This window comes from Bos indicus x Bos taurus, chromosome 17 (assembly GCF_003369695.1).
Source record: "Bos indicus x Bos taurus breed Angus x Brahman F1 hybrid chromosome 17, Bos_hybrid_MaternalHap_v2.0, whole genome shotgun sequence".
NCBI lineage: Eukaryota > Metazoa > Chordata > Mammalia > Artiodactyla > Bovidae > Bos > Bos indicus x Bos taurus.
Genome location: NC_040092.1, coordinates 5,454,303 through 5,482,011, shown reverse-complemented (window position 1 = coordinate 5,482,011; position 27,709 = coordinate 5,454,303). Strand labels below are relative to the sequence as shown.

Sequence of the window (27,709 nt, the reverse complement as noted above, 5' to 3'; positions counted from 1 at the left end):
TCTGAGCTCTCCCGACCGAGCCATCAACTCACCCAAACCCAGTCATCTTCCACCCTGTCACCACCCTCCCACAAACACGAGCTCGTGGCTAGAAGAGATACCAAGAACAATAAGGGGCCAGACAGACATCTGAAAGTGGTTTTTAAAAGAGAACATACATTTATTTCTAAGGATAAAAAACAGCCTGATATAACTTCAGAGATGAAAAGTATTTCTGAAACTAAAATAACTTCAAATGACAGCACAACCAAAACCTCAGAATTTCTGCGACAAGGGACCCTTATCAGTGCTCACAGCTCTCATCAGGGAGGGGCCACAGAACAGGGCCTGGCTGAGCAGAGGTCGCTGCAGGTGCTCCCCACCCCGGTGATCTCTGAGAAGAGGTCTAACCTTTGTTCTTGAAAGCTTACCTTTCAATTTCAATGGCAAAACCAGACATTTATTAGTTTTTTTTTCGGTTCATCTTACACCACTGCTTAAGTCCGGGGAATAAGCGCCGAAACTAAGATGGAAAGGGACCCTAACTGAACACGTCGCGCTGACACGACAAACAGAGAGGTGCCGCCCTCACCGCCAAGTCTCATCAGGCAGAGAGGGCGGCCGGCTAGTTCAGCACGTAAAAAGGCCACAGCTGTGCCCCACATACTGTAAGAATGGAGTTAACATTCACTGGGGTAAAGCAATAACAAGGGTCTTAACTGGTGGTGGGGGGGTGGGGCTGGTGAGGAATAAAGTGTCCTTTGCAAGTGAAAACTATGTTTTTTTTTTAAATTAAGTCAAAAGTCTAGAGTACATGTATCTACATCCATGAAGACTCAAAAGTGAAAGCTGCACAACTGTTAAACTGGGATATTCTAGCATCAACTGTTTTCCACAAATGACAACTTTAGCCACGAGTTACTGAAAGATGAGAGTGAAAAAGCTGGCTTAAAACCCAACATTCAAAAAACTAAGATCATGGCACCTGGTCCCATCACTTCATGGCAAATAGATGGGGAAACAATGGAGACAGTGACAGACTTTATTTTCTTGGGCTCCAAAACCACTGCAGATGGGGACTGTAGCCATGAAATTAAAAAATGTTTGCTCCTTGGAAGAAACGCTATGACCAACCTAGACAGCACATGAAAAAGCAGAGACATTTCTTTGCTGACAAAGGTCTGTCTAGTCAAAGCTGTGGTATTTCCAGCAGTCACGTATGGATGTGAGAGTTGGAGAATAAAGAAAGCTGAGTGCCAAAGAACTGATGTTTCTGAACTGTGCCGCTGGAGAAGACTAGTCCCCTGGAGTGCAAGGAGGTCAAAGCAATCAATCCTAAAGGAAATCAACCCTGAATACTGGAGGGACTGATACTAAAGCTGAAGCTGCAATACTTTGGCAACCTGATATGAAGTACTGACTCCTTCGAAAAGACAGTGATGCTGGGAAAGATTAAAGGCAGGAAGAGAAGGGGACAACAGAGGATAAGATGGTTGGATGGCATCTCTGACTGGATGGACATGAGTGTGAGTAAGCTCTAGGGAAGCCTGGCGTGCTGCAGTCCATGGGGTCGTAGAGTCACACAAGACTGAGAGACTGAACTGATACTCAAAGTTTAAGTTAAAATTCTGCTCTCTTAATTAGACTTCAAATGTATAAGGGACCCATGGTATCTAAAGAAACTAAAGAGAACTCTTGTAAAATAATGTTTTGGTTTTTTTTCTCTCAATGAAAGCAAACCCCTATGTACCCGGGTATACTGAGACTTCTTAAAGGGATCACCTGTGCAAAGGTGACATCCACATGAGAAACAACCCCCAACTCCTGCTCTCACCTCTTGTGCTGCTCTGACCTCTTTCTGGACCCACAGCTGGGCTCCAAACTTACTTCAGAGTAGAAACGTAGGTCATACAAGACTCAAATAAAAGAACTTTCAGAGGTAAGAGGTAACAGGTGAAAATGTTACCAAGCTGTACGTAGTACTTACTGCTGGTTCGACTTGACTTCGATCTGCAATATCTATGTGGACAATTTCAACCGTTTTCCACGTGTTGGGATCTAGACCGTGTACCTATAAATAACAGAAAGGAAACAAGGCCAGCTTAAGACTCTTCTCGTTAGGCAAAACTAGTACGCTTCCATATATAATCTTTATCTTGAGTCTCAGAGTACATCAAGAGCCATACTAAAAACAACCCAAGCTGCTATTTCATTAAATCAACTGTCTGAAGGCTGGAGGGAGGGAAGAGAATGCTGCCAAATTCACAGAAATCGGTCATCATTATTTTCTGGTAACTCTTAGAGATGACAATACAAAAACTAAACCTCACCTATGTTTAACCCAACTGATAAATGACAAAGTCCTTGAAACCTCTAAGTCCTAGACGAACAGAAGGTGACATTGTAATTAGATTCTAAGAAGCTGCACTGTAAGTTCTAAAACCTCTGCTGAATTTGATTCACCCTAAAGGTATTCCAGAGAAAGCAATGGCACCCCACTCCAGTACTCTTGCCTGGAAAATCCCATAGACGGAGGAGCCTGGTAGGCTGCAGTCCATGGGGTCACGAAGAGTTGGACACGACTGAGCAACTTCACTTTCACTTTTCACTTTCATGCACTGGAGAAGGAAATGGCAACCCACTCCAGTGTTCTTGCCTGGAGAATCCCAGGGACGGGGAAGCCTGGTGGGCTGCCGTCTATGGGGTCGCACAGAGTCGGACACGACTGGAGCGACTGAGCAGCAGCAGCAAAGGTACTCCACTTCAGTAGGATGCCAATACCTCTATACCTCATGTCATCCAGTCATTTACTTCTGAAATTCCATCAATCAACCCATAAAGAACTGCTTAAAAATTGCCAAAGATAGGCCCATTTGAATGCTAAAGATGGCAAATTAAATCATATAGACTCATGCATACCAAAATACTTCATTCAGACTCTAAATTTTAGTTACTGTGAAAAAAAAAAAATACAAGTCAAGTGAGTGATCATCTTGAAGAAAAACTCAAGTTAAATACTCTAAAGTTATAGTTCAAAAGTTCCTTTGATTGGCACCAGTAACAGAAAAGCAGAGGAAAAACATACTCTACCACCATTACCCATAAACTTACTTTCCCGTAACAGAATATCAAAAGGTTGCAACGGTCATTCTCAAACTGGAATGCCCACCAGAAAAAAGACTGTAGGGCCCCGCCCCCAGAGACTCTGATTCAGCGCACTCGGGAGTGAGGCGTCAGCATCGGTACTCCCAACAAGTTCCTAGATGCCACTCACTGCTTGTTGGTCCAGGGACCACGGGCCTTGGAACCTCTGGGCCAGGGCATCAACCCATAGCAGACACAGACGCCCTCCCAAGCTCCCTGCTAAACCTCACAGAAAGTTAGACACTATACCAAGTCGTAACCAACTTTCTGGTAATTCACTTGAGGGATAAAAGTGCACCGATTTGTAAAAGTCAGGAGCTTTTCAACATTTTTGTAAATTATTCAAAGTAACTTCTTCCTTCCTGCCTTTTGGGCATTTCTCTGAAATCAACCAATAATTCAGGCCAAATGGAATGGAGGTGAAAATTAAAGCAATCAATTTTGCTATGCACAGGAGCTCTGGCAAATAGAGATGAGAAAAACAATTTTTAAAAAAATTAACAGCTGAAACTGGCTTAAGGATTATCTGTGAGTTTTGTTTACCTACCCTCTCCCAATCCCAGATAAAGAGAGTTGCTGACAAAAACAGCGGCCTCACCAAGTCCACTCACACACCAAGGCAAGGAACTGACAGGGAAGGCCCACTGGTTTCTGGCGGCAAGCCTGCCTCACCGCAGCAGTCTGACACACGCCAGCGTGGCCGGGCGCGCATCTAAGGCCGTAGGCGGCACGCTGGCGGAGACACAATGACTATGGTATCCCCATTTCGGAGGCTTTCTACACTGAAAGCCCAGAGTCAAAGACTTACATTTTCTAACGTTCCCAAGTCTGGTTTGTGCCACGTTTCAATTTTAATGAAGAAATCATCTTTCATATATTCGTTCTGCAGAAAACACAACAGCAAAATGACAGTGACCTTTGGCCGGTTCTCGGGCTTGTGTCTGCAGGCGCGATCCCCAGGCACGAGCGTCCACGCTCTGACTCTACAAGAAGACTGGTCCTCAGGTGACAAAGAATCGTTAGCTGCCAACTTTCACAGACTTGTCAGGCCAACCAACTGCTTGCTGCATGCATTTAAATAACGTACACAACCCTGCTTGACATGTAGCGCACAGGGCTAATGCTGCAGAAGCTGTGAGGTGTGCTGAGCGGATGTGACGTTCAAAGCGAGTAGCAGAAGCAAAATAAAGTCAAGAGGGAGATGTCGCGGTAAGGCTGCAAAGAGCCCCTTAATAGTGGAGTATGTGGTGGAGTGTGAGTTGGTGCCCGGAGAACAGAGGAGGGCCGTGCAGCGGTGGGCAGTTTTAGGAAAATAAAGCAACAGATAGTTGAAAGCAATTACTACATAGGGCGAAGTTTAAAGGTGAAGACTACGTGATACAGAAACAGTTTTACTCACCGTTACAACTGAGGCATACCGGAACAGGTCGGCAACAAAGGAGGAAAAATTTTCAGAATATTAATTGGAGCCAAAATAGTTTGCCACAATATTTAATGTCACAAAGATTAAACTACCTGCCAACACAGAACATTTGGTTTAGATCTGCAAAACACAATCTCTAAACAAATGACAATATGGGCTATGTTAAGACTGTGGAGTTGCAATCTAATCATTTTAAGTAATTTTAAAACAATGGTAAAAGGAATAACGTCACAAGAGCAAAACACCATTTACAAGGCTGACGGAACAAACAACAGTAAACAGTTCCACCACGTGGCAATGGAAGCAAGATACTGTTGAAACTACATCAAACGACGCTTGTGCGTGAGGGTAACCTGTAAGATTTCTGTATTCCTTTTATCTGCTGCCCTTGGAGCCTGCTTGGTCAACAAGGATCTCAGAGAGCCTGTCATCTGGGAAGGAACTATGTCCCTCACCAAGGCTTGGGGGAGGGACCCCGTGGCTGCTTTCCTGCCACAGCTCTCGCAGACCCCCCCAACAGAAGGCCCCACCCGGAGTCACCCTTCTCTAAGGGGGGGACCCTGGGCGTGCGGGGCAGAGGGGCGAGACCGTTTCTGGGAACCAGACTTACTTGTTCTGCAGTAGGGATATGCGTTCCAGGCTTTCTCGTGAAACACCAAGGAGCCCTCGGGAGCAATCATCCTCACGAACGCAGGGACTTTGCTGGGAGGAGAGAAACACTGGATATATTCTCAACAACGCCACTGCTTCTTGGTTGGCTCCCATCAGACTGCTTCAAAGGGCACTCAAGTATAACATTAACGTGGAGACAACAGAATGATTGTGTTTAACCATACAGAAGATTGTGTTTTGAAACAGAAGCCGTCTTTCTTACGGCTTTTGACCTACTCCCGTAATACAAGATCTAAGAGTTACCTGAAACTGTTCAACCTGTGTGTGACACGGAAGTCATCGCTGGCAATCAGACCACACCACACTGTTTCTTAACACAGTAAAGAGTCTCCAGAATAAGGTAATGACTCGGAATAAAAGCCTTTTAATACATTTTACAGAATAAACTTAAAGAAAAATGATAATATGAAGGGTCCGTGTACAGAGGAAGACAGGCAAACATACCTAAGCATAAAATTGTGTGGACCTGGAAAATGTCATCAACTGCTGCCTCAAGTCTGGTCAGATCAGACAGGTTAACTATGTAACCAACACATGATGAGCTCGTGCGAATTCATGAGATTATCAGGAAAGATGCCAACAGGTAAGTGGGCAAAAACAACCACAGACACACCACTAACAGAACACACAACTGGAAAATTAGTTTTAACAAACATGGAAATTAGTTTTATCAGCCTTCACAGTAGTGCCAATGAAATGACCATTTTCCTGACTGGTGCCTATGGTACAGAAACTTTTCCGTGCGCAGGCTTTCCACAGATCGGATTCAAATCCCAACATTGCCCTGAAGCAGCTGTGTGACCTGGACCATATTGTATCAGGGGCTCTCTGAACTCCTTCCTGTGCTGAATGGAGTCCGTATCACCCACTCTGCAAAGTCACTGAGAGAATCCCATCAGACAGGATCTGTAATGTGTTAAGCACCAGGCACACTGCCATGAGAGCTGACTAAACGGCAACTGTTGTTGCTGTGGTTTAGTCGCTCAGTTGTGTCCGACTCTTTGCGACCCTGTGGACTGGAGCCCTCCAGGTTCCTCTGTCCACAGATTTCCCAGGCAAGAATACTGGAGTTGGGTTGCAATTTCCTCTTCCAGGGGATCTTCCTGACCCAGGGATGGAACCCATGTCTCCTGTGTCTCCTGCCTTGGCAAGCGGATTCTTTATACCACTGAGCTAGCTGGGTGCTTTTGAATTATAAGCTGACACGTAGCTAGGTGCTTTCACATGCCTTTCTTCACTTTAATCCCCCGATAACACTATGAGTTAACCATTAATTCATTATTTCATATAACCAGCATTTAAACAGCTAAATAACAATGTCAAAATGATATCCTCCAACTTGAAGCCCAATGTATATTCTTTCCATCAGCGCTGCTTTCTGAAAACTTAAGCACAACTTAATTTCCTAAACTAAGAGAAAGAACAATAGCCCACAGTAAGACTGAGCAGTTGATCAGAAATACTCCTATGCTGAATTTCAGAAGCTAAGCAAAGAAGGTGGAATGGACCCCACACCAGCCAGAGTGCTGTGTAACTACGAAGAGCAGTCTGGACAGCCCCTTCCCGGCCTCGGCAGCACACAAGAATGGTGCCGCTTAGGAGTTCCCTGGCTGTCCAGCGGTTGGACGTGGCACTTTCAAGCCAGGGCCTAGGCTTGATCCCTGGTCAGGGAACTAAGATCCAACAAGCGACATGGCATGGCCAAATAAAAAGAATGCTATGGTTTGAAACTCCTACTATTGTGGCAAATTAAATCTTTAAATCATTGGAAAAGCTGAAGTATTACTATCACGTATGCAGTATGCCCAAGATTACAAGGGCATAAACTTAAAAGATATTAATAAAGGAGGGCTAATTCTCTGAGCACGTGCTACTTTTGAAATCTTGGGAAATTCACACAAAGGGGTATAACTTCAGGGAAATGAAGACAGGATACATCAAAGTAACATCACATTAAAAGTCAAAGAAGATCTAAGCACTCCAAACCATTTCTTGCATTGGTAAAAAACTGGAACCTAGAATCCTTTAAATGTTGAAGAGGTCTAATCAGGGTATAATGTAATCCACGTGGGGAATTTTTTAAAAATACAAGCTACAAGATTACTTGTTATCTGCAGGTATGACAAACAGATTATCAATGGTTCACCTGGTCAACTTAGAAAAAGGCAGGAGAAAAATAGCTGTGTACCAGAAGTATATTCTTAATTATTCTATTTCCATAGTGCCCAATATTCTAAAAACCTTAATATTCATCAAGTTACAAAATTTGCTGACACAAGAAAATTGGCAATCAGTTACTGAAGGTCAGCATAAGACCAATCTCTAAAAAAATGTTAGTATTTCTTCATCGTGCTTCCAAATGCCTATTACTTTAATTCTAGGATGCTTTTTCTACCACGTGTATTTCAACTCATTTTATGTTTGACATAGTTTCATGCAAGGATGGGTACAATAAAGGACAGAAACAATGAGGATCTAACAGAAGCAGAAGAGATTAAAAAGAGGTAGCAAGAAAACACAGAAGAACTATACCAGAAAGGTCTTAATGACCAGATAACCACAGTGGTGTGGTCACTCACCTAGAGCCAGACATCCTAGAGTGTGAAGTCAAGTGGGCCTTAGGAAGCATTACTACAAAGAAAGCCAGTGGAGGTGATGGAATTCCAGCTGAGCTCTTTCAACTCCTAAAAGATGATGCTGTTAAAGTGCTGCACTCAATATGTCACCAAATTTGGAAAACTTGGCAATGGCCATAGGACTGGAAAAGGTCAGTTTTCATTCCAATCTCAAAGAAGGGCAATGCTAAAGAATGCTCAAACTAGTGTAGAAGGGCACTCATTTCAAGTGCTAGCAAGGTAATGCTCAAAATCCTTCAACAGTATGTGAAACCAAGAACTTCCAGATATTCAAGCTGGATTTAGAAAAGGCAGAGGAACCAAAGATCAAATTGCCAACATTCGTTGGATCATAGAGAAGCAAGGGAATTCCAGAAAAACATCTACTTCTGCTTCACTGACTACACTAAAGCTTGAATGTATGGATCACAACAACTGTGGAAAATTCATCAAGAGATGGGAATACCAGACCACCTTACCTGCCTCCTGAGAAACCTGTATATGGGTGAAGAACCAACAGTCAGTACCAGACATGGAACAAGAGACTGGTTCAAACTGGGAAAGGAGTACGTCAAGGATATGTATTGTCACCTTGCTTATTTAACTTATATACAGAGTACATCACATGAAATGCCAGGCTGGATGAATCCCAAGCTGGAATCAAGATTGCTAGGAGAAATATCCAGAGAAGACAATGGCACCCCACTCCAGTACTCTTGCCTGGAAAATCCCATGGGTGGAGGAGCCTGGTGGGCTGTAGTCCATGGGGTCGCTAAGACACGACTGAGCGACTTCACTTTCACTTTTCACTTTCATGCATTGGAGAAGGAAATGGCAACCCACTCCAGTGTTCTTGCCTGGAGAATCCCAGGGACGGGGGAGCCTGGTGGGCTGCGGTCTCTGGGGTCGCACAGAGTCGGACACGACTGAAGTGATTTAGCAGCAGCAGCAGCAGGAGAAATATCAACAACCTCAGATATGCAGATGACACCACTTTAATGGCAGAAAGTGAAGAGGGAACTAAAAGAGCCTCTTGATGACTGTGAAAGTGGACAGTGAAAAAGCTGGCTCGGAACTCAACATTCAAAAAACTGAGACCATGGCATCTGGTCCCATCACTTCATGGCAAATAGACGGGGGAAAAGTGGAAACAGTGGCAGATTTTATTTTCTCAGGTTCCAAAAATCACCGCAGTCGGTGACTACATCCATGAAATTAAAGACTCTTGCTCCTTGGAAGGAGAGCTATCACAAACCTAGAATGCATATGAAAAAGCAGAGACATGACTTTGCAGACAAAGATCTGTATAGTCAAGGCTATGGTTTTTCCAGTAGTCATGTGCAGGTGTGAGAGCTGGACTATAAAGAAAGCTGAGCACCAAAGAACTGATGCTTTTCAACTGTGGTGTTGGAGAAGACTCTTGAGAGTCCCTTGGATTGCAAGGAGATCCAATCAGTCCATCCTAAAGGAAATCAGTCCTGAACATTCATTGCAAGGACTGTTGCTGAAGCTGAAGCTCCAATACTTTGGCCACCTGATGTGGAGAGCTGACTCGGTGGAAAAGACCCTGATGCTGGGAAAGACTGAAGGCAAAAGAAGAGGGCACCAGAGGATGAGATCATTAGATAAAATCACTGACTCAAAAGACATGAATATGATGAGCAAACTCCAGGAGACAGTGAAGGACAGGGGAGCCTGGCATGCTGCAGTCTACAGGGTAGCAAAGAGTTGGACACAATTTGGCAACTGAACAACTATAACAAAAAAAATGAGCAAACCTTTGAACTAGTTTTGTTTCAAGTTTACTGGCTTTTCATGTTTAATATGAGAACATGAACTGACTACATTTAGGGGAAATGCACAAATAAAATAAAATTTCAATTCTATTTCAAAGGAGAATAATTTTCATCAAGGGCAACTTCAATATATTTCTAACAAGACAAGTCAAAGGTGCCATTTATACACAAGAGAAAAGTATATACCTCGTTCTCCCCCTCAGTGTCACTTAGGAAGTCACTTCAGCAATTTGCAGGAAACTCTGTTTTGGAAGCTTAGTCTCAGAAAACGGACAAATAGTAGCCAAATTAACAAAACAGAGCTAGACCTTCAAAACCAAACTAAAAAGGACATTCATCCTCTTGTTACTCCAAACTAGCCCCAAAACATCCTCTCACAATAAACCAGTATTTGCGACCATGCTTACCTCAAGGTAACACACCTCGATCACAGAGTTTAAGCGTCAGCCACAGAATCATGCCCAGCTGCACAGGCGTTCTTTGCCAGTGCACAGCTGTCCCCCACCCCATCTCTGAATACAAAATAAGAACATTTAACTCCAAGTTAAAATTCAACTGAAGTGTTTTATCAATTGTGTTATCAATATCAAATCTACCCTCAACGTAGTAATGGCTGTGAACCTGTGTACTGTACAGTAAGACACCCTGGTCAGAGTGGGAGAAGAGAACAGAGGGCTTACGTGATTTATAATAATACATAAGAAGTGACCACAGGGCACACGTAGCTTCTCCTGATGCAGGGCCAAGTTTAAAAGAAAAAAATCCTGTTCCTGAGATAAATAATACCTTGGCAAATCATTTCAAATGGCACTTTCCCCAATGGAAAATTTACGTCTTCTTGAGTAAGTAATCTTTCACTTTAAAATCAACTAAAATACACCTTACGTACAATAAACACCTCGTACCTTGATCCACTCAAGTATTTACTGACTGTCCACTGTGCCAGGGACCATGTAAATAACGGTGTACAAACAGGGACAATTCCTACCCAGAGCTCACCTTCCGAAGGGGGAAGTGGAAAATAGGTCAGCAGACAACAAAAGGCAAAGAGGAGTAGCGTTCCTGAAGTGCCACGAGCTTAAGGAACATGGCAATGGGCGAGTGAGCATGTGAGGCAAAGGAACTCAGCAGAGGCGAGGGAGGCTCAGTGAACTACAGCAGGGACCTGAGCGCCAGCACCATCCAGAGACAGCGATCACAGAGCGGGCAGAGGGATCTGCGGAGCCAGGCGAAGGCCTCCAGTAAGGAGAAGGCTGGCAACGAAAGAACAGAGGGACACAAGCCTAGCATGGTGAGGTGGGCAGGGAGCAGACAGACCACACAAAGCCTGCCTCAAAGGCCTGTATCGGACTTTCTGGTTTATTTTAGATGCCCCAGAGAATTTACTGGTGATAATAAAGGGAGGTTTTTTTTTATGTATTGGTAAAATTCAGTGAATGAGTAAACGTCAAGTGCTAGAAAAGTAAAACTGAGTAAACATTAAGTAAATTCAGTATTATGAATACTATATAAGTTATACCATGAAGAATGCTAAATTTTCTCAAAAGGCACACTTTTAGATATACTTAAGGTGAAAACAACAGAATGGGAAAAACTAGAGATCACTTCAAGAAAATTAGAGATACCAAGGGAACATTTCATGCAAAGATGGGAACAATAAAGGAGAGAAATGGTATGGACCTAACAGAAGCAGAAGATATTAAGAAGAGGTGGCAAGAATACACAGAAGAACTGTACAAAAAAGATCTTCACGGCCAAGATAATCATGATGGTGTGATCACTCACCTAGAGCCAGATATCCTGGAGTGTGAAGTCAAGTGGGCCTTAGAAAGCATCACTACGAACAAAGCTAGTGGAGGACACAGAATTCCAGTTGAGCTACTTCAAATCCTAAAAGATGATGCTGTAAAAGTGCTGCACTCAATATGCCAGCAAATTTGGAAAACTCAGCGGTGGCCACAGGACTGGAAAACGTCAGTTTTCATTCTGATCCCAAAGAAAGGCTATGCCAAAGAATGCTCAAACTACCGCACAATTGTACTCATCTCACAGGCTAGTAAAGTAATGCTCAAGATTCTCCAAGCCAGGCTTCAGCAATATGTGAACCGTAAACTTCCAGATGTTCAAGCTGGTTTTAGAAAAGGCAGAGGAACAAGAGATCAAATTGCCAACATCCGCTGGATCATTGAAAAAGCAAGAGAGTTTCAGAAGAACATTTATTTCTGCTTTATTGACTATGCCAAAGCCTTTGACTGTGTGGATCACAATAAACTGTGGAAAATTCTGAAAGAGATGGGAATACCAGACCACCTGACCTGCCTCTTGAGAAACCTATATGCAGGTCAGGAAGCAACAGTTAGAAGTGGACATGGAACAACAGACTGGTTTCAAATAGGAAAAGGAGTATGTCAAGGCTGTATATTGTCACCCTGCTTATTTAACTTACATCCTCAGAGTACATCGTGAGAAACGCTGGGCTGGAAGAAACACAAGCTGGAATCAAGACTGCCGGGAGAAATATCGATAACCTCAGATATGCAGATGACACTACCCTTACGGCAGAAAGTGAAGAGGAACTAAAAAGCCTCTTGATGAAGGTGAAAGAGGAGAGTGGAAAAGTTGGCTTAAAGCTCAACATTCAGAAAACTAAGGTCATGGCATCTGGTCCCATCACGTCATGGCAAATTGATGGGGAAACAGTGGAAACAGTGGCAGACTTTATTTTGGGGGGCTACAAAATCACTGCAGATGGTGACTGCAGCCATGAAATTAAAGACGCTTACTCCTTGGAAGGAAAGTTATGACCAACCTAGACAGCATATTCAAAAGCAGAGACATTACTTTGCCAACAAAGGTCCGTCTAGTCTATGGTTTTTCCAGTGGTCATGTATGGATGTGAGAGTTGGACTGTGAAGAAAGCTGAGCGCCGAAGAACGGATGCTTTTGAACTGTGGTGTTGGAGAAGACTCTTGAGAGTCCCTTGGACTGCAAGGAGATCCAACCAATCCATTCTAAAGGAGATCAGTCCTGGGTGTTCTTTGGAAGGAATGATGCTAAAGCTGAAACTCCAATACTTTCGCCACCTCATTCGAAGAGTTGACTCATTGGAAAAGACTCTGATGCTGGGAGGGATTGGGGGCAGGAGGAGAAGGGGACGACAGAGGATGAGATGGCTGGATGGAATCACCGATTCCATGGACATGAGTTTGAGTGATGTCTGGTAGTTGGTGATGGACAGGGAAGCCAGGCATGCTGCAATTCATGGAGTTGCAAAGAGTCGGACACGACTGAGCGACTGAACTGACTGAAGGTGCTAATGAATTAAAGAAACCATGAATAACACAGTTTCTGGATAATTCATTAATCAAAGTTATTGCCCTCACTCAGACCTACAGCAGAAGCAAAGAAATGCTGCGTTCTAAGATAACATCAAAGTAAAACTGAAGGTTCTACAAAGTGACAACCCACTTTATATTCATGTGTCATTATAAACAAAGCAACCGCCTTAAACTGAGAGAATTATGAAAAATAAGAATCATCACAGCTCATCCACAACTTTAAAAGGCTCTACAAAACCCCACCATGAATCAATATGAAGAGAAGAGAGCCAAGTGCAGAGCGATTCCCTCCGCCTTTGATAACCTGGAGACTGGAGAGTACCAAGACACTCGTAAAACCATCACTGATCTTCTGCCCTTACGTAAGCATTAGTACGCATTTTCTATTTTAAAATATTTATACAAGAAAACAGAGATCAAACTGCCAAACTTAGAAGAACTGCAAACTAAGAGACAAAAACAATGAATAAAGGATCTGAACGGTCAAGTCACGCAATGAATTCAAAGGGCCAGTTAATACGAAAGATTTAACTTCACTGATAGAGAAATGCAAATTTAAACAAGAGGCTATTTTCTGTGCATCACATCGGCAAAAATTAAAAAGAAAATTATGGGGAAACGAATGCTCTCAAATTCTTGGAAGGCAATCTGGCAATAATACCAAAACTTTAAAAGAGCATGGACTTCCAGCAAACCTACTGTAACAAACTCCTTCCAGAGAAACAGGAGCCTATGGCATACAGATTTATGCACAGCCACCTTCACGGAAACATTACCTGCAACAGACAAGAAGGCAAACACCTCAACACCTAAATCAACTTATCGTTTAGAGAATGGGCAAGCAACCTGTGCTATGGCCACACCAAGACGTTCTACTCAGCTTTGAAAATAAGGAAACGGCATTAAATAACAACAAGGAAGGATGCTCACGACGTATCACTGCATGAAAATTAATGCAGAGTGCAGAACCGTGCGTGCGGCGTAGATCCCGTTTGCTGTGGACAAAAAGAAGTGACCCGGGTGACATTTTTATGTTTCTTAAAAATTTCTTTGAATATGTGTAGGAAATTATCTGCAGGAACAAATTTTAAGTTGTTTCTAGTTTCTCTCTAGGGATATGGATTTGTGATAACACGAGGTGGGTACTAAGCTTTTAATTTATCATTTTCTGTTTAAATTTCTTTAATAAGCAGACAGATCAATTCACAGTTTAAAAATAAAGGAGAGGAATGCTCTCAAAAATTAAAATGCAACATATTATCACAATGAAAATGACACCCAATAGTCAATTAGGTAGTTACATGCTTAATACGTGGCTGGATAGATAATCAAAGTGTGATTATTTAATATGACGACTAAGCACCAAACGCGAACACCCTGCTTACCTCTTTAGGTGATAAATTTTGTGTGTATACTGTCCCTTTTCTCCATCCTTTTCATAAGGTTCATTCTTTAAGACTTCAATTCCTTCTCCACCACCAGTCTCATTCTTACTGGCTTCTGCCACAGAGTAAAGCTGCCCAACCTGATACTGAAATATCAAAGAGTACAGAACTTCAGTAAGTCAGCAGGAACTGCAAAAACTTCCTGTGCTAAAATCTTTCTGCAGATACAGAAAAGCACATCCCAACCATTGAGCACATATGTCCCACATGAAAACATGACTCAGATGAGAAATTAGAATGTGTGGAGAGATGAACACCAGATGATCATAAAGCTTCAGGAAACGATAATAGTTTACAAGATTTCCATTATTTAGGAAAACTGTTAGTTACAAATATTCTGGTGCTTTAATACATACTATCCACTTGTTTCAATGTCAAGATGCATTTTTTTTTGAATAATAAATGTACGTTCATATTTTCCAAATCATCTTCACATCTATGACATCTCACTTTACTTCACAAAATCCTAAAGAAGGTATGACAGGAATATATCTGTTACTTCTTCGCCAAAAAAGAAAGCTGAGCAATGAGAATACAGTTCTCAATAATGAGAAGGACTATAAAGTGACAATAAAAGCTGCAAATACAAAGAACCACTACAGTGCAAAGTTTAGTAGCCCTCTGGGGTCTTGTTTTGCATGCGTATGTCTGTGCTGGCCTGATTTGGCTCTGGTCCACCTAAAGAGAAACAGTACTGGGTATCTAGGGTCTCAATTGTTAACTGTGAAGTTCTCCAGTAAAAGGAAACTGGTTTTAAAGTATAAATCAATGAGTATTACTTATAAATAAAAACGCAAGAAATTGCTGACAGTGCTTTCTCTTTGACTTTCAAGTGGATAAGAACTCTCAGTGGCTCGCACCAACACCTGTGAGTGGACAGCACTATTCTATGCCCATCCGGAATCTCCAACAGCTCCAACAAATGATAAACAGCAAAGTTCCTGCATTCTCATTTGTTTCAGTGGCTCAATCATGGCGCCACCTCCAATCTCTTCAAATTTGGCTACATTTCTTCCTTCTAATGATGAGAGCCTGAAGAAATGTTTTTCTTTTTTTCCTCTTTTTTTTTAAAGCATATTTTCAAAGAAAGGCTACCTCTAAAAACTAGTAATTCAAAACTAACATTTTATTTTGAGGGACAAAAAGTCAGGGTGGTTGTAAGCTCAGCAAATAGTCCTATCTAAAAAAGCCCATGGGAATATGATGGTATATTGACGGTTAATTCTCACACACACAAATTTGGAAAGGTTTAGGAAGCTGGAACCAAACAGATTTCTTAACTATGTCAAAAATCAGTTTTTGTAGAGATTTCAGACTGCAGAAAGGGCTGTCTTCTTCCTTCTGGCTTTATGACAGACCACCAGGGTGAGTCCAGGAATGCTACGATCCTTAAGTCCTTGAAAATACACTTTTCAACACTGCCGTATTTTAAAAATAGGACTAAAATGCCTCTAAGTCTGAGGATAAACCTGATCTTGGTTAGAAACAGAGTAACAAAAATTTACACAGAAACAACAGTGTTCAAAAATATGTTATTAATGGAATGATAACTTGTCACATAACACTAGGCTTTCATTCTCATTTTTAAGAACTTAAACAACGACAGGAGGCATATTAAGTCTGAATATAACAAAAAGCTGAGATTATTCTGGGTGACAATAACAAGACTCAGAAAGATTTCAACAAGTCGATCCAACTAGCTGAAACAAAAAGCAAAAAACAAAACCAAATGTCAGTTTCCACATTGGAGTTCAAACAATCGTGTAAGTACAGATCTGGGGTGCCTGGCTTATCTGAGTCTTCTAACACATTTGAAACCTCAGCCCCTCCTGTGGTACTTGTGGCTGTGTTCAAGTCTACAGGAAACAGCGCCAGGCGGCTACTCGTTTTCAGTTCCTGCATTTTTTTTCTTCTGCCTGCCTTCTGTCAGCTGTCACATCTTAGGTTATCAGCTTGTTTTGTTCCACTTCCAATCCAGTGGTTCCAATTGAGTCTCGACTCTAGGAGCCCCAGATAACCAAGGAGTACAAGCTGTGAGCAAGTTGCAGGAGGACCCCAAGGCCTTTGCGGGTTTTGCTCCGTGGAACTTGATTTCTCAGGAGCCGTCTCTGCTTTTGTCTTCATTCCTAGCTGTACTACTGATAGCTGCGTCCACAAGACACGCAGCTTTCCGAACAGGTGATGCCTTTCTGTACCGTGTGCAGGTCGAGGGAGACGATGGCCTCTCACGCTCCCGTGCAGAAGACGGTTTTCGGCTGGGAGCAACAAGTACAGCACACGCAGCAGCGATGGGCCAGCAAGGAAGCCCAGAGGTGCCGTTACACCAGGCCACACGCACGTGCTAGGGACGCTTGACCTCGGGAGCGCAGGCAGAAAAGGCGGGAAGGAGGGCCAATAATGGGCCAGTGAGGAAGCCCAGAGGTGCCATTACACCAGGCTACACGCACGTGCTGGGGACTTTTGACCTCGGGAGCGCAGGCAGAAAAGGCGGGAAGGAGGGCCAATAATGGGCCAGTGAGGAAGCCCAGAGGTGCCATTACGCCAGGCCACATGCACATGCTGGGGACACTTGACCTCGGGAGCGCAGGCAGAAAAGGTGGGACGAAGGGCCAAGGGGAGGAGACACAACTGCCAGAAGCTACCCTGAAGGGTCACCATGGATAAGAGAGAACAGGCTTCCTTCCTTCCCTTTCTGCTCAAGTGGAAGAAACTGTAAACAGTAGGCAGACTTCACAGGAAAGCAGATTTTGGTTTAAAGTAACAAGAAATGTTTAAAATATCCAACAGTAAAGTAGGCGGTTTCTCCAAGCAGCCAGTGACTTAACCCTGAAGTGCCCAGGCTGCAGCTGGAACCTCCATTCTCTGACACGGTGCAGACAGAATCCCTGCACCGGACAGGTTAGCCAGCGCACTCAGACTCTTCCAAAAGCAGCCAGGGTAACGACAGATATTCATTTACAATTAATTATCTCTAACACATCACAACTCACTGTCGCATACGGCCAAGTAAAGAGAAATGAAAATACTACCTCAGATTAGCATACCAAAATGAACTATGTAAGCAAGACTTACCTCCTGAACCGAACATGGCAGAACCACACGGCTAAAAAGACAAAAGGATAACAAACGTTACACACGAAGTGGCTGGCTTTAAAACTCATCTCCGCGATTAAAAGACCTTTTGCTTTAAATGCAATGACAGCATAGGACAAGATGTCATTTATGGAAGAGGGTCCTCGCATTGACTACAGATCCAAATAAGAGTTTTTAAACTGGGGGAATAAAACTACCCATTGCTGACTCTCAACAATCACTTACATGTAGCATCCTCGTTATACCAGGACCCCAAAATGCAGTTGCAGAGATTCTTGCGAGGAGTAAAGGAACAAGAGGAAACTCATCACTGAAAATTGCAGGGTACACGATGTATCATTTGTAGACTGTCTGGTCAGGCTGCCCTCAAGAAATTTTTAATATGGTTTCATTCTCCATCTATACACTATGCATTTTGTTTTTATGGTACTTTCTCACAGAATTCATGTCTTGCATCTCACGAATGAATGCCTCCAAAAACTGCTCCCTACTACGCAATTATTGCTCAGTCTATTGAAAAAACCACGTAAAACATCCTATAGACTTACTTTACCATGGAAAATACTTTGAACCTGATAAATACAACCCCTTTCAGTGCGGATTCTCCATGAGGTTGCTTTGTTTGACCTTGTCCAAGAGTCTGTTCCTGTACACACAAGAGGACTAGGACAGAGACATAATGCTCCTAAAGATGAATTCCAAAAAAGAATTCTGTGAGTTATATCAGGATATTGCATTTTATCTCCAGATTTTTTAGGAACTACTCTCATACTTAGTTCCACAAGAAGGTCTGAAAACCAAGGCCATCCCCGAATATCAAATGTCTCATGGTCCAAGAGGGCAACTCCCCACCCCACCCCACCCACCCTGCCAGCCCAACCTGGTCATTCTTAAGACTGTTCCCTCCTACCATCTAACTACCATAGCAATGCCACTTAAAATCTTATTTTAACTCTACTTTAAGGAGAGGAAAAAAATACCACAGGCTTCACCTCAATTTTCATTTTACAGGAAATTCCCAATAGTTTTCTTCACTCCAACTTCTCTTCAGCTGCACTTTGTATCTGTTGCTCTCTCCTCAGTCTTCCTCAAACACTGATACTTGAGTGCTCACATCACCTTAATCTCTACCACGTATCTCCTGTTATCCCTCCCTCCTCCTTGACTACTGGGGGTCACTCATCACCCTGTCATTCTGATAATGATCGTCTAAAGACAATGAAGGTTCTCCAAGTCACAGTGGTTGCTAATTTCTTCTCATCAAGAATAAACTTGTACAAAAGCCTTCCAATACCTAATCATTTATTTCAGCTGTCTTCTCGGGGTACGCACTAACATGCTCACCGTCTCAGTAACAGAAAATAAAACCGGGTGGAGAGGTGCAGTGGACTGGGGGGAAGACTATGATATAGGCTGGGAGCCTATTTTGGGAGATTAAGACAAAGACACAGGTTGGGAGCATACTTTCAGGACCTGGAATACAATGGTACGAAATCTATTACATTTATTCAACAACAGAGAATTCTGGAAAGTTGTTTCAAAAAGTAAGCAACATAGCTATCGCTAACACGTCCTCTTAGGTGCTTAAAGACAGTGAGAAGCAGGAGCCATCTTTTGGGAGGCAGGGCAAGGATTAACAAAGACCCAAAGGAGGACGCTCCGTGTACTGAGGAGCCCGGAAGGCTCTCCGTGGATCTATGACTCACACCAACACACACAGGAGAACTCTGAGGAGCCTGGAGGGCTACAGTCCATGACTCACACTCAGTCCATGGGTCCGTGACTGACACTGAGACACACACACAGGAGAACTTGGGCTACAGTCAATGGATCCATGACTCACACTCTCACACTCACACACACACACAGAGAATGCTGGGCTGCAGAGGAAGTCGAAGGAACGAATAGAAAGCAAACAGTTAAAGACTTCCCTTAAGTTTCACAAAACCAAGAATCACTGCTGAATAATTTTACTAATAGGGAAAACTTACTTCACAAAATGAAAGTGACTGATTATGACATTCTGAATGAATGACGAGTCAAGTAACTTCAAGATTTAAGAAAAAGTAAGAGAGATATGAAACAGGCTTTAATTTTGCATTATTATTCTAAACGCAATATTCAACTTTTACACCACTTGGAAAATTTTCAAACTTCTCTGAAAACTGTTATGAAAATACTTTTGCAAATCACACAACCTACTAGTTCTTTAAAACCAGGATTTTATGCTAATGGAAATTTCACCTACTGCTTAAATAACAACTTGAAGGTAACTCCCCATCCTGAAAAAGTTATTTCTAACCTTTTAATTCATGTCAAAAATAGCTGGCATTTTTAAAGACAACAAACATTTGCCAAAGTATATTACAGTTTACAAACAGCCTTACATAGGGATGACCCACCTATTCATTGCTCCTGACCAAGGACAATTTTAGAAAACTGACAGGTGAGTAGGAAGAATCTTTTTTTTTCATTAGACAACACTGAGTTCTTACAGTGTGCTAGACTAGATGCTATGCTGGATACCAGGAATACTTGAATAAGAAACAGCCTCTGACCTCAAAAAATCTAGGAGAAAAATGGGAATTCCCTGGCAGCTCTGTGGTAAGGACCCTGAGCGTCCACTGCCAAGGGCCCAGGTTCAATCCCAGGTTAGGAAACTAAGATCCCACAAGCCACACGGGACAGACAAAAAAAGACGACTTTAGGAGGGAAATCAAATCTAGGGGAGACACAGGTGAGGAGTGGACTGAGAATTCCTTCAGAAAAAAGTATTACACCTTGAGCATAATTCAACATTGGTTTCTCAGTACATTAAAATTTTTATAAAGAAAGTAATGATTCACAAAAAGCATAATGTGCAAATTCCCAATGAGAATTGCTTTCCATGATTTAGCCTGACACTACTCACGTAACTGTCAAAGGGACCTACTGAATACAATTCACATTATAGAAAGGAGGAAGTAACTCTAATAAAAGAAAAATTACTAGATCTGCAACCCAAAATTAGTTCCGCAACTTACTTGCTGTGTGACTTGGGCTAAGTCAATTTTCTCTTATTTCCTCCAGAAGTCTTAACACCTGCCAACTACAGACACTACAAAAATTTCAGAGTAATAAATGAGCTAACACTTTCATGCTACATGATACAAATGAAATGGAAGAGAATTATTTTTAATTTAATAAAATTTTAACTAAAAACTTGTCTTTTCTCAGGATCGCTGTCACTGACTAAAGTTAGAATGTTTCATTCATTTCTTTAACAAATATTTATTGAACGTTTACTATGTGCCAGAGACTTCAAGAATTGGGAATACGAGAGTGAGCAAAATAGACAAATTCATGGAGTTTATGTACAGTGAGAGAATACATCCAGTAACAGAGAAGCACGTTAGATGGTGATAGCTCTATGAAGAACAATGAAGCCGGAAAAGCAAACACCAAACCGTGCGGGTTGCAAGTGGATCTTCAGAAAGAGATTCCAAGAAAGTGATATTTAACCAAAGACCTGAAAAGGCGTGAATTAGTAAAATGAGGGTAGAGCTCTTCACCCAGAGGCAAGAGCAAGCAGAAAGGCCCTGAACTGAGCTTATTTTCCTGGAGTAGTGAAGGAACAGAAAGAAACCTTGAGCTTGGAAAGGGCAAGGGAAGGGCTGTAACTGAAATCAGAACAAAATAGTGGTTAAAACCTCCCAGGGTATTTATCCTAAAGGCGTTGGCTTTTACTCTCAGTGAGATAAGGGGGTCCGGAAGATTTTTAAGCAGAGAAGCGACAGGAGTGACTTTTAAAAAGAAATCTGACCTAACACTAAAAATAAGCTGTCTGGAATTAGCTAAATTAAGCCAAAAATTTCAAAAGTTTATAATGAAAAGAGCATTTGAAACACCCAAGAATGGGCCACACTAGAAATCCCCAGTTGCCCAAACAGTGGCTGACATGAACCAGCTGTGACAGCGGAACACTCGCTGCCAACCAGATTTCCTGCGATCAGTAGTCACAGTCCTTGCCGGTAGGAAATGCCTTAACTTTTCAACAAAACCACGTAGCTGGTCTGATGCACCTGGGAGCCCTTCCATACGACCGACCACGTGTTAACGCCTCATCTAAACCCGGGGGAAGTCCATGGAGCCCAGTGTCATCCCATCTTCAAGATGTGGAAACTGAGACTCAAGAGCAGAGAGATGGCTCTCTCGGGATGGGGAGAGCTTCGCTTCCTAGCGAAGACAGGTTTTTCCCGACTCCCAGCTCCTGCAGGAACTTCGGGGCGCCTACGTCCCACCTCGAGCCTCCGACCACCAGGGCAGCCTTTAGCTGGCAAGCCCACCTCCCGCGGGTTACAGGCAAGTTCCGCCCCGGGGATGACAAATCACAGACCCACCGCGTCTCCCCCGCACCCTCGGGCTTCGGCTGCGGGTGGGCCCAGTCTCAGACTGGGGTGGGGGGGGCGGTTGGGGAGAAGGCGGGTCCCAGCGGAAACTCCCTGCCGCGCCCGCCGGAGCCACGCGCTCGGGCCGGGACCCTGCCTCCTCCGCCCCTGGGGTGGGAGGGGGGGGGGGAGAGGGCGGCACTGTTACCACGGCAACAGCGCTGGGGGTGGGGGAAGCGGGCAGCGCACCGCTGAGGGGCCTCAGGCGGGCCGGGGGCGCCTGCCGGCGGGAGGGGGCGCACGCAGAGAGCGGCCGGCCCCGCGGTTCGCTCCTTCTTAGGAATATTCTGCCACTTCTCAGTCAATGGATCCCCCACCGCTGCCGCCCCGGAACCTCGCTCACGCCCACGGGTCCCACTCACAATTCTTTAATCAGCACCATCTTTCCGGAACCCGTTCACAGCTGCCGCCGCCTCTACCTCTACCACCACCGCCGCCGCTGCCGCCGCCGCTACCGCCTCTCAAAGCGCCTGCGCGGCTCCGCCCCCTGCCGTCCCAGCCGCCGCGGCGCCTGCGCGTCCACACCCTTCCGCCGCGACCCGTCGCGTCAGCGCGCGAGAGGAGCTGGCCCCGCCCCAGTCCCGCGCCCCGCCCTGGGCGCGCGAAGGTTCGTCTGCGGCTGCGCGGGCTCAGCGCGTGTTGGCCTGTCTCCAGGCGGCGGCTCGCGTTTCCAGTCTGGTTCTATCGAGGGAGGGGAGGTCAGTGCAGCCTGCGCTCTCTGGTGAGTTTTCCGAGTCCGTTCCGTGAAGTCGTTTTCTGGTGAGAAGAGCTCAACTTTCTCACCGCTTTTGAAAGGAGGCCGCCTTCTTGACGGACGCCTCCGTTGCGAAGTCCGCGTTAAAGATTCGAGTCTGAGAAGGGTTGGTCCGGTGGGGGGTTTGCGCGCCGGTTCCGCAGACCTAGACGCGCGCTGCGGGCAACTGTGGCCGCACGAGTTCCCAAAGTCCACATCCCCTACCCTTGGGTCCAGAATTCCGGCCGTGGCTGTGGCCCGACCGCGGGGGCGTCCCACCGTCCCGCCCAGCTCCCCGCGGGGAAAGGGAGTGCGCGTCCTTAGGACCCGGGAACGGGGCCGGTTGTGAGGAGACGCTAGCGGGTCCCGATGAAGCCCCCACACGACCCGGGCTCCAGCCGGGAGCCAGGAGGTGGCCGTAGGAGGAGTTGTAGCTGGGTCACTCGCGTGCTCAGTGCCAGGCACAGGTATAAGCCCTGGGTGCAACCACCAAAACAGATACTATCCCTGTCCCTCACTTGGAAACAAGAGAATTGGGCGTCGTGGAAAGTACTAGTCCAGGAATAAGATAACACGGACTGGTGGGGGAGGCCGACTAATCAAGGGAAGAAGGGCTCTCAGGAGGCCACAGTTGTGATAAATAGCCCAGACTTTATTTTGGGGGGCTCCAAAATCACTGCAGATGGTGACTGCAGCCATGGAATTAAAAGACTCTTACTCTTTGGAAGAAAAGTTATGACCAACCTAGACAGCATATTAAAAAGCGGACATATTACTTTGCCAGCAAAGGTCCGTCTAGTCAAGGCTATGGTTTTTCCAGTGGTCATGTGTGCCTGTGAGAGTTGGACCATAAAGAAAGCTGAGCACCGAAGAATTGATGCTTTTGAACTGTGGCGTTGGAGAAGACTCTTGAGAGTACCTTGGCCAGCAAGGCGATCCAACCAGTCCATCCTAAAGAAAACCAGTCCTTAATATTCATTGGAAGGACTGATGTTGAAGCTGAAAGTCCAATACTTTGGCCTCCTGATGCAAAGAACTGACTCATTGGAAAAGACCCTGATGCTGGGAAAGATTGAATGTGGGAGGAGAAGGGGATGACAGAGGATGAGATGGTTGGATGGCATCATGGACTCAATAGTCGTGAGTTTGGGTAAACTCCAGGAGTTGGTGAGGGAGGCCTGGCATGCTGCAGTCCATGAGGTCGCAAAGAGCCGGAGGCGACTGAGCGACTGAACTGAACTGTGAAGTTCGGGAGGCATCCTGTCCTAGTTAGAGGAAAATAGACCGTAAGGCTGAAATTCGCTTAGGGGTAGTAGTTGAGGAGCAGGTGGAAGCCAGGTGTGGCTAGAAGGTCTTAAGTAAGGGGAGGGGACAGAAGCTGGGACTAAATAGATCGTAAAGAGTTTACCTTGTATTCTAAGAACCATTGGAAGCTGTTGAAAGGTTATTAAGAGAATATTAAAAGAGTAATAAAACACTTATATATAAACCTATATAAAGTACACCCAGTGAAGTTAGGACTGCCTCCAAGAAAAGTAATAGTAGTGAAATATTTGTCTAAAGTTGGAAACTGCCCCCTATGGTAGTCCCTGGGATTGCCTGGGTTTCTGTGATGTGTGAAGCATTGTGCTAGTTATTGTGATGATGAGGATTCAGGGAAACACGTGCTGTTACTTTGGGGGAGCTTAGAAAGTGGCAGTCACTTCTACTGATCAGGCCTCTGTTATATGCCAAGTACTGTGTTAGGTAATGGAAATGTTTGTCTCATTTCATCCTTAGAACAACATTAGGAGATAGGTGTTTTAGCACGCTTTTAAAAGGAAAAAAAAGTGTTCCGCAAGCCAAGTTAAGTGACTTGGGCAAAAGTCACTCAACTAGCTTGTTTACAGAGCCAAGTTTCAAATCTAGGTTTTAAAATTTTCAAAATCTCTTTCCAGTACACTGACTTTTTTCTAAATAAAAATGAAAAGTTGAGGCATGTAGGCAATATTTAAGACAAATCATTGTTCTCAGTTATAGGTGATACTTAAGGGTGAGAATAGACAGTCTACCATTTGAATACGGTAGTGCTGAACAAGAGCACTAGGAGGTGCATTTTAAGGTCCAAGGAGATAATATTGGATCAGTCACAAGGTTCATCGGGGTTTTCATAGCATTGTGCAACTAACTACTCTAAGTGAATTTCAGCTTCATAGTCTGTTTTCCTCTAATTGGGACTCCTCCCTCATCTTCACAGGCTGGGCTGTTTGTAACATGAGGCTCAACTGTTGCCTTCTGAGAGTACTTCCCTTGATTACTCTGCCTCCCCCACACTGTATGGTTGTAAAATAAAAGAGTGTGTGCTGGGTGGAGCATAACTCTGAACTAGTATACAGTATTGACGCTGTCTCTTTCCACAATGGAGGAGTCATGGTAAAACACTTAATTGAAAAGCACAAGATAAAGAAATCAACCAGTTTAGATGTATGTATTGAGGGAAACAACATGCTAATCCAAAATTAACTAGTTTGATAGAAAACATGAAATCTGTGTAACTAAATATCTGTACATTACATCTGCTAAAGAGATTAAAATGGCAGAATGAGGAAATATTGAAGAGAGCAGGAAAGACGAACCATCGCCTAAAATGAGAAAGAAGGAAATATAAAGAAAAAGACTGTTACATGGGGAAAAAATAAGCTAATGGGCTGTGTGGCATTTTCTTGTTTTAAAACTAAAAAAAAAAAACTAAAGATGTTGCATCTGGTACATTTTTGCAAATATGAACCCACAGTGGGATGTAACTTATTCGTAATTATTTCTGGTTCTATAAAAGGTCCTCCTCCTTTAAGCCTAATGTCTGTTGATCTTTGTTCTAACTTTCATCCTTCAACAAAGGTAACCTTTACACACAAGATGTCTGAATTTAATTCTGGAAGCCTCCTGTAACCACCAGCTGCATTACTTCTCTTGTAAATGTTCTGGAACAAAGAGCTCATTATAGTTAGAATGGTGGTAGATTTTACTGAGGCAAGCCAAAAGGTTTCTGATTATAGCAATGTTTGGACCATTTATGTGCTAGTTAATAAGGTGCAACTCGGGTCAAAGAAATTTGGATGGTCCTTCAGATATTATAAGTGAATGTGGCCTGGTTTTGCCCCTAAAGAGAAGTTTTTAACCTGGATTCCAAAAGCTTTTTAGTGTTTGCTCCCAGGAAATTTGTGAACCAGTGAGATTGTGTATATTTCATGTCTGTGTACATTTTTCTAGGGGTGCCGTCCATAGCTTTTATTTGCTTTTCTTACTCTGCATTTTGCCATCCTCTTTTCTTTATCGTCTCCCCATTCTAGAATTATCTTGATTGAGATATTGTTATTAAAGAGTTATTTCCAAGAACGCTTTAATATTGTCAAACATTAGCACGTAGGTCGTAACATTGTACTGCTGTGGAAGAGACAGGATTGGGCCTTGCAGTGGAAAGCCCTTGGCCTGAATCCTGGCTCTGCCACTAGCTGACTATTTATACCCTGAGTAAATCATTTAATTTCAGATGCAGTTTATTCATCTATTTTAAAAAAAGGAGCTACTGATATCTACAACCTAGATTTGTTGCGAGGAATATCAGATATGAAGTGTATCTTACACATTACCTGATATGTATTAGGGTTTCAGTGAATGGGAATCATTTAAAGTTTTTGGTTGTGCAGGTCTTCGTTGCTGTGCGTGGGCTTTCTCTGGTTGCCGTGAGCGGGAGCTCCTGTCTAGCTGCAGTGTGCAGGCTCCTTGTTGCAAAGGTTTCTCTTATTGCTGTTGGAGCTCAGGCTCAGTAGTTGAGGCGCATGAGTTTAGCTGCTCCACGGTGTGTGAGATCTTTTCCGACCAGGGATCAAACCCACGTCTCCTGCATTGGCGGGTGAATTCTTCACCCCTGAGCCACCAGGGAAGCCGCAGGAATTATTTTAAAACCTACAGCTTTCAGAGAGCAGAACAGTAATTTTTTTTTTTTTTTTTAAGGTAAGAACCTCTTTTCTAGAACTTTTTTTTTTTTGGCTGTGCTGCGTCTTCCTTGCTGCACTGGGGCTTTCTTTTGTTGCAGCGACTGGGGGCTACTCTTACTTGCCGTGTACGGGCTTCTCATTGTGGTGTCTGCTCCTGTTGGGGAGCACAAGCTCATGGACTCGGCAGTTGTGGTGTACGGGCTTAGTAGCCCCTTGATGTGGGATCTTCCCGGACCAGGGATGTAGCTGGTGTTCCTTGCATTGGCATGCAGATTTCTTAACCACTGGACCACCGGGGAAGTCCATCATTTAAATTAAGATATAAGTCCTCCCCACTCCCTCCATCCCTAGGGTAACTACTGTCATTCATCACTATTCATCCTAATGCATGAATTGGAATGCATGTATGTGGATGTACATTCCTGGTGGCTATAAGCAAAGAATCTACCTGCAATGCAGGAGATTCGGGTTCAATCCCTGGGTCAGGAAGATCCCCTGGAGGAAGGAAGAAATGGCAACCCACTCCAGTATTCTTGCTTGGAGAAGCCCATGGACAGAGAAGTGGGCTACAGCCCATGGGGTCACACAAGAGTCAGACACAACTTATCAGCTGAACAACAAAATTAGTGTGTGTAGCGACACGTGGTTGTGCACCTTTTCACCTGCAGTTTATAGTAGTATGCATTTCTGTTCTCTGTTGCACCAGCATTTGGTATTGTCAGAGTTTTTCATTTTTTACCATTTTATTGGTTTTAAAATGCTATCTTGGTCACTTTGCATTTTTCTACGGGAAGAGGATCTTTTCATGTTGACTGGCCATGTTCTTAACCTTTGCTCATGTTCCTGTTAGTTTTGTTGTGGTGACTGTTCTGTGCGTTGTAGCATGTTCCACAACATCACTGACGTCTGTCCGTTAGAGGCCAGTAGCACAGCTCCAGTCGTGACAGTCCAGACATTGCCCAGTGTCCCCTGTGCGGCAGAATTGCCCCCGGTGGAGAGCCACGGGTTTATAGTGACTCGTGTGCAGAGTGATTTGTCTTTAAGAAAACTTGGTCACAGTAACATTT

General features: G+C 43.9%; 1 protein-coding gene and 1 long non-coding RNA gene across 4 annotated transcripts in view; one reads left to right on the top strand and one right to left on the bottom strand.

The window, feature by feature from the left end:
- The window catches only part of PITPNB (phosphatidylinositol transfer protein beta), a 61,330-nt gene extending 38,884 nt beyond the window's left edge, over window positions 1-22,446 (bottom strand). The window contains exons 1-7 of one of the 2 annotated variants that reach the window (XM_027566430.1): window positions 22,295-22,446; window positions 17,485-17,515; window positions 14,353-14,498; window positions 5,157-5,248; window positions 4,523-4,530; window positions 3,932-4,006; window positions 1,967-2,050 (exon numbers count right to left, since the gene is read on the bottom strand). In XM_027566430.1, coding sequence (XP_027422231.1) covers window positions 1,967-2,050; window positions 3,932-4,006; window positions 4,523-4,530; window positions 5,157-5,248; window positions 14,353-14,498; window positions 17,485-17,515; window positions 22,295-22,314 — 456 coding nt within the window. In that variant the 5' untranslated portion in view covers window positions 22,315-22,446. The remainder of the gene's footprint in view (window positions 1-1,966; window positions 2,051-3,931; window positions 4,007-4,522; window positions 4,531-5,156; window positions 5,249-14,352; window positions 14,499-17,484; window positions 17,516-22,294) is intronic. The other variant, XM_027566431.1, reaches the window with a different exon arrangement.
- Window positions 22,447-22,513: 67 nt separating this feature from the next.
- Window positions 22,514-27,709, top strand: part of LOC113907358 — a 73,997-nt gene continuing 68,801 nt past the window's right edge. For both annotated transcript variants that reach the window (XR_003515176.1, XR_003515175.1), the window contains exon 1: window positions 22,514-22,653. This is a non-coding gene — a long non-coding RNA (uncharacterized LOC113907358). The remainder of the gene's footprint in view (window positions 22,654-27,709) is intronic.